Source organism: Microtus oregoni, unplaced genomic scaffold (assembly GCF_018167655.1).
Source record: "Microtus oregoni isolate MIOR12 unplaced genomic scaffold, Mior012 000006F_ref0000085, whole genome shotgun sequence".
Taxonomy (NCBI): Eukaryota; Metazoa; Chordata; class Mammalia; order Rodentia; family Cricetidae; genus Microtus; species Microtus oregoni.
Window position 1 is genome coordinate 39,974,002 of NW_024543065.1, and position 14,655 is coordinate 39,988,656.

The following is a 14,655-nucleotide window of genomic DNA, read 5'->3' on the forward strand; positions in this document are numbered from 1 at the left end:
ATAGCTTCATAAAAAGAGTTTGGCAATGACACTTTTGTTTCTATTATGTGGAATACTTTAAGGAGTATAGGTATTAGGTCTTCTTGGAAGTTCTGATAGAATTCCACATTGAAGTCATCTGGTCCTGGTCTTTTTTTTGGGGGGGGGGGAGTTTTTTGATGACAACTTCTATTTCCTCACAACTTAAAGGTCTATTTATATTGTTAACCTGGTCTTGTGTTAATTTTGGTATAAGTTATTTATCTTTAAAATTGCCCATTTCTTTTACATTTTACAATTTTGTGGCATACACACTTTTGTAGTAAGACCTAATGATTGTCTGAATTTTCTCAGTGTCTGTTGTTATATTCCACTTTTCATTTCTGATCTTGTTAATTTGTGCGTTCTCTCTCTGCCTTTTGATTAGTTTGGATAGGGGTTTGTCAATCTTGTTGATTTTCTCAAAGAACCAACTCTTTGTTTTATTGATACTTTGGATTGTTTTCTGTGTTTCTATTTTGTTGATTTTAGCCCTCAGTTTGATTATTTCTAGTCTTCTACTCCTCCTGGTTGAGTCTGTTTCTTTTTTTTTTCTAGAGCTTTCAGTTGTGCTGATAGTCTCTAATGTGAGCTTCTCTGTTCAGTTTTTTTTTTTTTTAATGTGGGCACTTAGTGCTATGAACTTTGCTCTTCGCACTACTTTTATAGTGCCCCATAGGTTTGGCTATGTTGTGTCTTCAATTTTGTTTAATTCAAGGAAGACTTTAGTTTCTTTCTTCCTTGACCTAGGGGTGGTTCAGTAGTTGACTGTTCAGTTTCCATGAGTTTGTAGGCTTTCTGAGGTAGAATTGTTGATAAATTCTAACTTAACTCCATGTTGATCCAATAAGACACAGATGGTTACTCCATTTTTTTTTTATTTTTGGCTGTTTGTTTTGTTACCGAGTATGTAAAGAATTTTAGAGAAGGTTCCATGAGATACTGAGAAGAAAGTATATTCTTTTTTTGTTTAGGTGTAATGTTTCATAGATGTCTGTTAAGTCCATTTGCTTCATTACATCTGTTAGTTCTCTTATTTCTCTGTTAAGTTTCTGTCTGGTTGTGTTGTCCGTTGGTGAGGGGGGGTGATTAAACCTCCTATTATTAGTGTGTGGGGTTTGGTGTGTGATTTGAGTTCTAGTAATATTTGTTTTACATATGTGGGTGCTTTTATATTAAGGTCATAGATATTCAGGATTGAGACTCCTTCTTGATGAATTGTTCCTGTTATGAGTATAAAGGATCCTTCTCCATCTCTTCTGATTGATTTTAGTTTGAAATCAATTTTGAAAGGTATTAGGATAGCCACACCAGCTTGTTTCTTAGGGCTGTTTGATTGGAAAATCTTTTCCTCACACTTTACTCTGAGATAGTGTCTGTCTTTGGGGTTGTCGTGTGTTTCTTGTAAACAGAAGAATGTTGGATCCTGTTTTCATATCCATTTTCTTAACCTGTGCCTTTTTAATAGGTGAATTTGTCCAAAGATATTGAGCAATCATAATGACAAGTAGTTGTTAACTCTGGTTATTTTCTTTGTGGTAGTGCTTGTGTGTTTCACTTCTTTGAGTTGTGTTGATGGTGGGTTGTCAGATGTCTGTGCTATTGTGGGTGTTGTTGGCTTCCTTGGGTTGAAGTGTTCCTTCTAGTACTTTCTGTAAGGCTGGATTTCTGTATACGTATTGTTTAAATCTGTTTTTGTCATAGAATATCTTATTTTGTCCATTGATGGTGAAAGAAAGCTTTGCTGGGTATAGGAGTCTGGGCTTGCATCCGTGGTCTCCTAGTATCTGCAGAACATCTATCCAAGACTTTCTGGCTTTCATTGTTTCCATTGAGAAGTCAGGTGTAATTCTGGTAGGTTTACCTTTATATGTTACTTGACCATTTTCTTTTGCAGCTCTAAATATTGTTTCTTTATTCTGAATGTTTCTTGTTTTGATTATTATATGGCAAGGGGATTTTTTTGATCCAGTTTATTTGGTGTTTTGGGAGCTTCTTGTACCTTCATAAGAATATCCTTTTTTAGGTTGGGAAAATTTTCGTCTATAATTTTGTTGAATATATTTTCTGGGCCTTTGAGCTGTAATTCTTCTCCTTCTTCTACCCTTATTATTCTTGGTCTTTCCATAGTGTCCCAGATTTCCTGGATGTTTTGTGTTTAGAAGTTGTTGGATTTGTTGTTTTCTTTAATCAATAAGTCTATTTTCTCTATAGTATCTTCAGTGCCTGAGATTCTTTCTTCTATCTCTTCTGTTCTGTTGGTTATACTTGTCTCTGTAGTTCCTGTTCATTTACCCAGATTTTCCATATCCAGACATCCCTCACTGTGTGTTTTCTTTATTACATCCATTTCAGTCTTCAAGTCTTGAACTGCTTCCTTTACCTGTTTGATTGCTTTTTCTTGGGTTTCTTGGGTATCTTTGAGGGATTTATTAATATTTTCTAACTTTTTGTTTGTCTTCTTTTCTATTTTTTGAGAGAGTTTTTTACTTCCTCTTTAAGGGTCTCCATCATTTTCATGTGGTTACTTTTAAAGTTGACTTCTTTTACTTCTTCTGGGTTAGGATGTTCAAGTCTTCCTGTTGTGTCAGTCAGCTGTGTTCTGGTGGTAACATGTTGCTTTTTAGGATGTTGGAGGAATTCTTGATTGATGCCTACACATCTCATCGCTTCCTCTCCAGATTCCCCAGCATGGGAGCAGGGCCTCTTGATGGGCTCCAAGCACCTTACAGACAAAAGGGCAGGCTCTCCATATCCCCCCCACCATGGTAACAGGTTTTCTTACTGGGTTCCAAGGACCTAGAAGACAAAAAGGAGGGTTCTTTGAATTACCCTCAACATGGGAGCAGGGCCGCTTGCCTGGCTCCAAGGACCTCTCCAGATCCCCCCAGCACAGAAGCAGGTTTTCTTGCCTTAATGACATTTTCTTTCACCACTGCTCTCACTTTTTCAATATGTTTGGTTATATGTAGTATTCATATTTAATTAGGTCTAAGAAATCTTTAATTTCATTATTGTTATCTTGATTCTCTCATCATTCATTTGAAAGTTGTTTGTTTTCAGTGTGAAAGTTTTCTGTTTTTCTCTTAAAGCTGATATTCAAGTTTAATCTCTGTTTATTTGATGGGGGCAGAGGGTTATTTTACTTTTCTTGCATCATTTGAAATTTGCTTTATGACCAAGTATGTGGTCAATTTTGGGGAAAATTCCATGAGATACTGAAAAGATGAAATACTAGTTTGTGTTTGTATCCAGCATTCTGCAGATATTTGAGAGGTTCTTTTGTTATATTATCTGTTACTAGGAGTATTTTTTTGTCTTGCTTTGTTTGGATGACCTGTTTTTTGGAGAAAGTAGGATGGTGAAATATCTGAAAGACAGTGTGTCATGTAAGCTTTAGTTATATTTCTTTTACAAATATGAGTCCAGATGCATTAAACTATAGAAATTAAGAAGTAAAATGTAATCTTTGGGTTGTATACTATAATAAAAATGAAGTACCTGTACTATTAGAAGCAGCAAGCCACTTCCCGCTGCCTGGCTCCTTGCCTTCCAGCTAGCTTATATCCCGAAATAACAACACACAAATTGTATTCATTTAAACACTGCCTGGCCCATTAGTTCTAACCCCTTATTGGCTAACTCTCACACATTTGTTTAACCCATTTCTAATAATCTGTATTGCCTCTTGACTATGTCTTACCAGCATGAGTCTAACAAGCAGAACAGACATCATCAAGATGGATGCAGTCTAGATATAGCCTATGGCCAACATGAAAATTTAGTAGTGCTATTTACTTTACAACTAGTAAGTTTTACTTCTTTTTTTAATTATTAAAGACAATGTGAGTGTGAAAATACATGCAAATATTTTAGCTCTAATAATGGAAACTTTTTGTTAAGAGAGGATTCCCACATCGTAATATGGGAGTCCCCTCTGTATGCTGTGATTACCATTAATGAATAAAAAAAAACTGCCTTGGCTGTTGATAGGTCAGAACTTAGGTAGGTGAGGAAAACTAAACAAAATGCTGGGAGGAAGAATGGAGAGTTGGAGAGACAATGTGGATCCACTGCCACCAGAAACAGAGGTGCCCAGTACAAACAAGTGTCTCCTCCCAAATCCCATTTTCAGTGCAGGATTATGAGAGCAAACTAAATACATGAATAGAGAAATGGTATAAGAATGTCACTTCCTAATTTCCATTTGCTTCTAATATAATCAACAAAAGACTTCTTTGCAACCACTACTAGATTGTAAAGTGAGCAAAAAAATGAATAAAAAGAAAATGAAAGATAAAGCAGAAAAAAATCAGTCAACAGATGTTATTGATCTGTGAGAATAGAGGGTCATGGAGGGATATATTGCTAGATATTAAATATTCAGTTTGCCTTCTCATTATTCATGATTGTTTAAGAGGAAGAGTGTTAGGTCTTATGTAGTGGATGAAAGGAATCACACAGGTCTGCTGTTCTCTCTGGATTTTGTTGAATATTTAAAAATCAGCATTTAACAAGCAAATGACCTGTGGTTCTTTGATGAGCTGGATAGTTTTGGAATATTAGAATATAGAAATTTTCAGGATATAGTTTGATTATTAGTTCTCAAAACAATGGAAGGACAAGATTTTGGTTAAAATGGCTTTAATGCCTTCAAGGAAGAGAAACGTCATTAAACCACCTGAATTTGTCTCATATGCATTCATCACATGAACTACAGACTTCAGATGCAGTACCTCTAAAAAGTTTGTTGAAGATCTCTACATTTTCCGAAATATATGTCCATCCAGTTCACAGTTTCTATAGCATTGTAGCAAGAGATGACTTATTAAATAATTCCCCATTCTATTTCAATTAGTATCATCCTATTTGTGCCAAAGTAAATGGTCATAGAATATAATCAACTGATGGAATTCATCAATGTATATGTCCTAAAGCATGTGCTAGCATGTCCTAAAGCCTAACTGGCTGTCAACCTGTAGAAGAATGAAAATATATTCATAGCTATCACCATGCAAGTCCAAATGGATAAAAGACCTCAATATAAATCTGACCATACTAAACCTGATAGAAGAGAAAGTGGGAAGTAGCCACTTTGAAAATCAGTGTGGTGATTTCTCAGAAAACTAAGAAACACCCTACCTCAGGACCCAGCAATACCACTCTTGGGAATACACCCAAGAGATGCCCAATCATACAACAAAAGCTTTTGTTCAACTACGTTCATAGCAGCATTATTTGTAATAGTAAGAACCTGGAGAAAACCTAGATGCCCTCAATGGAAGAATGCATAAAGAATGCGTAGCACAACTATACATTAGAGTACTCCTCATTGGTAAAAAAAAAAAAGCAATGAAACTTGAATTTTGCATGCAAATGGATGGAAGTGGAAAGCACTATCCTGAGTGAGATAACATAGCCCACAAATATGAATATGGTATGTACTCACTCATAAGTACATTATAGCCATAAATAAAAAACATTGAGCCTATAGTTCATGATCCTAGAAAAGCTAAATTGTAAGGAGAACCAAAAGAAAATCATGTATAGATCAACATGGAAATTGGAAACAGACAAGATTGCCAGGCAAATTTGGAACATGGAGGAAAAGGAGTAGAGGGAAAAGAGTGAGAGAGAGGGAAGAAGGAGAGGTTTGGGGAGAGATAGTGTTAGTGGGATGGTTGAGATGGAGAAAGGATGGATACGGGAGGGGAAGGAGATATCTTATTTGAGGGAGCCATTTTTGGGTTGGCAAAAGGCTTGGCTCTGGAGTGATTTTCAGGAGTCCATAGGGATGACCTCAGCTAGGACCCTGGGCAGTGGAGAAGAGGGTCCCTGAACTGGCCTTGTCCCATAGACTGATGAGTATCTTGAATGTCACCATAGAAACTTCATCTGGCAACAAATGGAGACAGAGACAGAGGCCCGCATTAGAGCACTGGACTGAGTTCCCAAGGTCCAGTTGAAGAGTAGGAGGAGGGAGAATATAAGCAAGGAAGTCAGGACTATGAGGGCTTCACCCACTGAGACTGTGTGCCTGAGTTAATGGGAGCGCACCAACTACAGTTGGACTAGGAATTAGTGAGCATGGGATCAAACTGTTCCCTCTGAATGTAGTTGACAGTTGGGGCAGACTGGGGTGCCAATGACAATGGCATTGGATTTGTATCTATTGCATGTACTGGCTTTTTAAGATCCTACTCTATTTAGATGCATACCTTGCTCAGCCTAGATATAGTGGTGAAGGCCTTGGACTTCCCATAGGGCAAGGTGCCTTGCCCTCTTTTTGGACTGGAGAGGGTGGGAGGAGAAGGTGGGAAGTAGGAAGAGGGAAGGAAGTGGGAATTTTTATTTGTATTATTTTTAAAGTTAAAAAAATAAAAACAAACAAACAAAAATGTTGTTATCAAATATAGAAATTTAGTCCACTGGGACACCCTAACTGCTCAAGGGATTTAGGTTTCTTAATGACTGGGGGAAAGAAATTCGTGTTTTGGCTTCACAAGATCTAGTCTCAGATTCCTGTTGTGGTTACTCAATTTTCAATGACACTTTTTCTGTGTGATAATAAAAATATTCAAAATTTATTTTTAACTTGAAAATGTATAGGTAAATACATAAAGATATCATAGCAGTACAATATCTAAGTGGGAAATAGATTCATTTTACTCTGAGTGAATTATTTAGAATGAAGAGGTATTATAAGAGGACATTGGGTGCCATTCTGTAACATGAGGGGCTTCTTGTTGGGGTTTCTGTCCTGCCAGGTCCCCACAGCCAGTAAGCCCCAAAGAAAATCACACAGAGAGTCTACATTAGATATAAACTTATTGGCCCATTAGCTCAGGCTTCTTCTTAGCTTTTATAACTTATATTAACCCATTATTCTTATCTATATTAACCACATGGCTTGGTACCTTTTTCAGTGGGGTAGGTCACATCCCGCTTCTTCGGTGATCTGGGATGGACTGCAGAAATAGCTTCCTTCTTCCTAGAATACTCCTGTTCTCTCTGATCCTCCTCGACTTCCTGTCTGGTTTTCCTGCCTGGCTATCTGCCAATCAGTGTTTATTTAGAACATGATTGACAGAATACAGACAATTCTCCCACACCAAGGAATAATTGATGTTTATCAGTCAGATGATATGAAATGACTAGGAAAAGACAGAAGTTAAAGCTCTTCCCAAAAATATAAACACAAATTGGTATTATTCACTTCCAACATAGTTGTTACCCAATTTTATTACCAAAAAAAGCCTCATAAACATTTTCCTCACATTTTATACTTTATCGTGTTCTGTTTTACAAATATGTTAACTGGCATATACAAATTTATGTAGGATACTATTGTTGTGTTACTGTAACTGGAAAGGTAGTAAAAGCAGTTTGTTAGTATAAAAAATACATTGGTCAGATATATGCAGTGTGAATATATGACATTCATTGTAAACATAAAACAGGTGAAGGGTACTTAGAAGGTAGCACATGGCCTTAATCTCTGCACCAAGAACCTGTAGCTGGCATGCTGGCATATCTCTGTACATTTGAGGACAGTCTCATCTGTAGAAATTATGATAAACTTATTGGTTCACATGTCTCTTTAATTTTTCACATTGCTCTGTGATTTAAAAATAAATACATGCCGGGCGGTGGTGGCGCACGCCTTTAATCCCAGCACTCGGGAGGCAGAGGCAGGCGGATCTCTGTGAGTTCGAGACCAGCCTGGTCTACAGAGCTAGTTCCAGGACAGGCTCCAAAGCCACAGCGAAACCCTGTCTCGAAAAACCAAAAAAAAAAAAAAATAAAAAAAATAAAAATAAATACATGAATAAGTATATTGATTGGTTAAAACCATTGCCATTGTCTTTTTTTTAGAGTAAGCACTCAAAAACCAGAAGTTGAAATCAAACTCTTTGAAAGATGCTGATGGCTCATCTTTTTTTATAGAAGATGAACTCTGATTAACTTTTAAAACTTATTACAAGCTTCCAGCTACTTATATTATTCCAATCTCAAAGCATAGGCCATTGTTTCAGTATTGTCAGAGGTTGGGAATACTGTACAACTCAGAATAGTACATCTATTGACTATACAGGATCATCTGTAGATCTTTCTACATATTAATAACCATATTTTTTTACAGAACTACTAAAAACATCCAGTTTGCACTGGCCTTAGCTTTTGCCATGGATGAAGTCAACAGGAACCCTGATCTTTTACCAAATTCATCATTTGTATTTGAATGCCCAGAACGTGATTGTGCATTTGGGATTAAATTTTATACTGACATGAAATTTTCTGAAGAAGTTTATCAGTTACCCCCTAATTATATCTGCTATAAATCGACTATGTGTGAAATGGTGCTTACAGGACCAAATTTGGCAATATCTGTGACGGTTGGGACCATGTTTAACCTCTTCATACCTCAACAGGTGAGATTTTTGTGATGTGAGTTTGCCACAAATTCTCATTCTCCCGTTATAAATCCTAGATGCTAAGTAGATTGTGAAGAGGATACTACCTTCAAATTTGTGTTAGACAGTGTAGTTCAAGGTTATTATTCAGGCTTGATGGGGCTTCGTTTCCTTTTTTGAAATTGAGATGAGGGAAGAAGTAACATATAAGTAGTGTTTAAGGAAGTCTTGACCAAAAGTGTGTTTACAAGTTCTTATGAGTGTGTGCCACCTCATGCTTCTCCCTGTGTTGTAGTTCCTTCAGATTACCTACGGACCTTTCCATCCCATCCTGAGCAATCATGAACAGTTTCCCTCTCTGTATCAGATGGCTGCCAAGGACACATCTTTAGCTCTGGCCATGATCTCTTTGATGCTTTACTTCAACTGGAACTGGATTGGACTGGCCATCTCAGACAATGATCAGGGTACTCAATTTCTCACACAATTAAGACGAGAGATGGAAAAAATTACAGTCTGCTTTGCCTTTGTGAGTGTGATCCCAGTCAAGATGGATTTATTCTTGCAAAGAGCTGAAGTGTATTATAACCAAATAGTGACATCATCCACAAATGTTGTTGTCATTTATGGTGACCCAGACAGTATTCTAGCTGTGGGCTTTAAAAGATGGGAATCTCTATGTTTACAGAGAATATGGGTCACCACCTCACAGTGGGATGGCACTACAAGTAAGCATGACTGCCCACTTAATTCATTCAATTGGAAAATAACTTTTGCACAGAAGCATTCGGAGATTTCTAGCTTTAAAACTTTTGTACAGACACTGAACCCTCTCAAATACACTGATGAATTCCTGGCTAAGCTGGAGTGGATGAGCATGAACTGCAAAGTCTCAGTTTCTATGTTTAAGAAGACCCTAAAAAATTGCTTATCAAATGCCTCATTGCAATTGCTAAAGGCACAGACATTTGGCATGGCCTTTAGTGATGAGAGTTATGACATATATAATGTAGTGTATACTGTGGCCCATGCCTTCCATGAAATGCTTCTTCAGCATGAATATAATCAACCAATGTATAATGGAAAAAGATACTACAATCACTGCTTCAAGGTAGTGTTTCATCTTTTAGATCAAATTTGATATAATCAATATCAAAGTCTTTAAGTGTCTGTCAAATATCCCAATTTACTAAATTAGGGAATATTTCATAAATTAGAAAGATTTCTGGAATTTTTTTCAGAAGCAATGTAAATCTGGAAGCTGGTATAAATCTTAATGCAAAAGCAATGGTGTGGAAGATACAATTTGTAAAGGAAAATCACTGATTTTGTTACAGAGGACCTGAATATCACCACACCTATTCTAAAACTGCAAGGCTAAGTCCTTTCTCCTTAATTCTCTTGTTCATGAGAAAATTAATCCTTGTGAATTTATTGTCAAATATGTGATAATCAGCTTATGAGATCATGTTCGACAAGTGTTCAAAACTGATTCTGCTCACACTGTAGGCTCTAGGGACATTATTTCACATCCTGAGTGAAAGCAATTACACAGTAAACAGTGTCATTTTTCAGTTAAGGAGATAGATTTGCATCCATATGTGTGAATGCATGGTTCTTCTTGTATATGGTTGTATGATTGTGTGTTTCTTGTTAACTATGTTTGTATCTGTATTAATGTGTGTATATATATATATATATTTGTTTCTGTATATCTACATATCAATCTGTATGTGGAACTGAACATGAATTTGTCTTGTGTCAATGTCTTTCTGTATAGGAGTTTGTTTCTGTAAATATTTTTCTGTGTATTTTTTCCATGCATGTCTTTATATGTTTTGATCTCACTGTTGTATACTGCTTGCACATATGTATATTTTTATTTCTGTGTGCCTGTCTGTCTGCTTGCCTCTCAGAATCTTTCTTTGTATTTGAGCATAAATCTAACTATATCAATATCTCTCTGTGTAGGTGTTTTTGTCTGTGACTGTTTCCATGTGTGTAATGTAAATTAATGTGTGCATGTATTTGTGGGCCTGTTTATGTGTTTTGCAATTTTCTGTTTTTGTGTGTCTGTTTTGGTACATACATCTCACTGTGTTTAGCTTTGTTTTCATGTGTGAGTGTTGGCATTTATGAGTATATCTGTATAAAATATAAGTAGCTGCATTATGTATGTCTGAATGGAATTGAACTCCTGTCGCTTTCTCAGTCTGTCTCTGTTTCCCCTTCATGCTGTGTGTGTGTATGTGTGTGTATATGTGTTTTCATGTTAGTGTTTGGTATTTGCATGTAAGTCTGTGTTTCTGTTTGGGAGTTTTTTCTGAAAGAACTTAAATTCTAGAAACATTATGATAGTATTAATAGTCCACTGGATTCATGGTTAATGCACCCCTGGACACCTTCAATAATACTGCCGTTAAGATGAAATAAAATGCATTTTATGAATTCAAGGAAGGGCACACACACTATAGAATGGTGTGTCTCTTTCAGCTGCACTCCTTTCTGAGGAAAACATGCTTCACTAATCCACTTGGAGACAGAGTGATTATGAACCAGAAAGACAAACTTCAGGAAGAGTATAGCATTTTTCAGATTTGGAATTTCCCATACGGTCTTGGACTAAAGGTGAAAATAGGAGAGTTTAGCTCATATTTTCCATATGGTCAACAGCTGCATTTATATGAAGACATGATAGAGCATGCAACAGGAAGTAGACAGGTGGGTCTGATTTAACTGTATTCTTTTGCAATACACAGCAGTAACATGGACAATGGGATAGATTTGTGCTGTCTTGTAACAAACTACAAATAAATAATTACATTACAGAGAATTTTCTCACCTCCAATTTTATGTTTCTACATTCCACTTTTTGAGACATTTTATTAATTCTTTGAAAAGTTCATAAATGCATACAATGAATTTTTATCATTCCAGAATTTCTTCCTTGTTTTTAATATACAATGTATAATGTATACATTGTTCTACTGTGCTATACTGTGTCCAGTAAGAGAGCCACTTATCTTGATACCATTCTGATAGCTAGACTGTTATTGTCCTCGTTTTTGCAGAACATTGGACACGGGTGTGAAAGATTGAGGCTAACGCTAATGGAAGAGAAAAGTAAATACATACAAATCATTAATTTTTATTAGATAATATTTATTAAATCTCTTTACCAACAGTTCCTAAATTGCTGACATCTTGAAAAATACATTAAGGCAATATATTCATAATCCTATGAATTATAATTTTATTCATTTTTCTTTCTTTTTGGTTTAAGTTGACATGGGTGCTTTGTATATATGTCTCTGCAACACTGCAATGTGTGGTGACAATGGATGCATAGCTGTTAGAGTAATTGCTATCTAGAAGAACATTGCTTGATCCTGTAAATATTTTCACATTTCACTCAAACCAAAGACTGTGTGGACATTTATAAATGATCAATTACATTATGGGTCTAAAGTAAGCTATAAGTGTGAATTCTGCTGTGAATGGTTTTAATATATCCAATTCAAACTTCTTCAGTATTATGTGGCTAGAAATTTAAAGGAGTAATTTCAGGAAACTTGTCAAGCTAATTTTGAAGTTATATTAGATATACCAACAGTATAAAATGTTCAAAATAATATTCTTTCTTACAGTGATGAGGAGAGTCACTATCAGGGGAAAAAACATACAAACTGAGGTATAGCCACTGACCAATATATCCATTCAGGGAGCAGCAATGATTTTTCAAGTATGCTCTTTCCAAGCCAAATTGAGCATTGCAAAAATATCCACTGGAGAATACAGAAGATTATGAACCCTGCAAACAGTGCTCATCTCCCATATAGGCAAATTTCATGCAAAAACAAATGAACAAACTATGAGTCTTCAAGCCAACACAACTACAAATATTATAGTCATAGGATAAAAAAGAGTATGTTCAAAGACATAGTAGAAAAATTCAAAGAATGTTAACACCAAAATTCCAGGACAGCAAACAGGACACAAATCACTTTTAGCAGAAGGCAATGAAACCGTAAAATCTTGCTTACCGTAAAGAACTGAGTGAGCATGTGACAGATACTTTCAAATGGCATAAAATGATAAAAAAAATATTCAAACTAAAATATGTAAAGGAAACAAAAAAGCAATTCTATAAATATCTCAAAAAAATTCTCATAAGGGAAAACTTCAAGTTGATTACAGGATGGCAATGCTCAAAGACAAGCAGAAGAATTAGAAAACTGAAACTATGACAGTTATAAGTAAGGACAATTGAAATATATATCAGACAAAGGGGATGTGATTAAATAATCAAAGTTACAAAAACTGGACAGAGGAGAAGAAGAAAAAGAACTGATGAAGGCTTCAGCAATATGTTCAATAAAATGTAGTAGTAATTTCCACAAATGCATTGAGATATGTGGTTATCTGGAGACAGGAAGCATTTAAATACAAAACACATAAATATTAGAGAGAAAAACTTCCTATGAAGTATTTTACTTTAAATTTGTATTGTATTGGTAAAAAAAAATGAAAATTGAAGGCAGCATGTGAGAAAACCTATTCGTAGAAAGACCCCTTATATACAGAAGGTTCCTTCATGATTTCATTTAAAAGGGCAGAGTACCAGTGATGCAATTAAAGAAGTTGGGGATATATGTGCACAATCTTGTTACTTTACCCAACAAATATATCCTTTAAAAACAAAAGAGGCTGTGAGGGCACTTCAAGATTATAATTTTGATGACATCTGGAATTTATTAGAACCCAAAAATGGAGAGCACACTTGTGAGTTATTTTTGCTTAACTTGAAGTAAGAAGATACACGTGAGACCCAGATCTTTGAGATAGAAAGATATGCCTTACATCAGGTTGTGGTAATATATGTCTTTAATCCCAGAATTCAGAGAGCAGAGGAAGGCGGATTTCTTGGTTAGAGGGAACCTCTTCTACATAGCAAGTTCTAAGACAACCAGGGATATAAAGAGAAATTTGTCTCTAAAATAAAACCAAAAAATTAAAGAGAGTGAGAGAGAGAGAGAGAGAGAGAGAGAGAGAGAGAGAGAGAGGTTACAGGAGGTCCTCCCACTCCTCCAGCCTATCGCCGCTGAGATACCAGCCCATTGGGGTGTGGTCTCTCTCCCTTTAAAAAAGCGGCTGCTTCCCTCTCCTCTCTCTCTTCACTTCCTGCTCCGCCTAGACTCACTTCCTGGTTGCGCAGAGGGCTGACAGTGATCTGTAGGTTTTTCCCCTTTAAATAAATACCACCCTATTAATCATAATTCCAAACTGGTGTGGCATTGTTTATGACTTACGCCTTCAGTTGGCACCCAACGTTTGATTTTAGAACCTCTCCTTTCCCCGCTCGGCTGCCGGCCGCGAGTTCGGCTTGGCGGGAACCCTCCCTTCCTCAGCCGCCGCTGGCGGCCTTGGCCTCCCCACGTGGATTTAAACTCCACAGGCCTGCATAGTCTCTGCCGCGTGGTTTGCTCTTTTCTGAGTCGTTTTTAAATCTCCCTTGCAAGCACAGCTCTTAAGTGGCACGAACCAGAGCACGCGGTTGCTGAAAGCTGCAACCCCTCAGGGTGACTCTGTCACGTGGAGGCATAAGCGGCTTCCAGGTTGCTCTTCTCTCTACGCCTGGATTCTGGGTTTCTGGTTCCGTCTCTGGAATTGATTTAATTACATTTACTTTGTTGAGCAACTTACATTTTCCAGTTTTTAACAAATACTAGGCGGACTCTGAAACAGGACTCTGTTTTCGTCGCGACTTGGCAACAGCGCCACCTGCTGGATAATAGGTAATATGGCAGTTTTCATTTCCAACGCGAATTTTACTGTTCTGGTTGCCAATACAATGGGTTATATCATGCAAGGTTTATATGACTATGGGGATAACTTAGTTTACTGTTTACTAGGCTTCAGTATTCTTTTGAATATTCTATCATTTAGGAAGATCATGGCACTCCTAAGAACCATACAATCTTTACTAGAAACTCATGCAGGTCAGGAGATTCAGGATTCAAAAGAGACAATAATAAACACAATAATAAAAAGACTTGAAATGATTGAAGAAATGATTGGAGCTGGTGAACAGAGTAATAAGGCACAAGGACAGGATACAATGCCAACACCAGCCATTAGAACTGGCTTACCAAAGGTTTTAGCGGCATACCCTATACTTAATTCTGACAAAGCGTCAACTTCTAAAGGCTCAAAGGGAGTCAGA

General features: G+C 36.6%; 1 protein-coding gene across 2 annotated transcripts in view; it reads left to right on the forward strand.

The window, feature by feature from the left end:
• Positions 1-14,655, forward strand: part of LOC121449155 (vomeronasal type-2 receptor 116-like) — a 42,427-nt gene that overhangs the window by 10,487 nt on the left and 17,285 nt on the right. For both annotated transcript variants that reach the window (XM_041653409.1, XM_041653410.1), the window contains 3 exons: positions 8,162-8,450; positions 8,728-9,543; positions 10,926-11,153. In XM_041653409.1, coding sequence (XP_041509343.1) covers positions 8,162-8,450; positions 8,728-9,543; positions 10,926-11,153 — 1,333 coding nt within the window. The remainder of the gene's footprint in view (positions 1-8,161; positions 8,451-8,727; positions 9,544-10,925; positions 11,154-14,655) is intronic.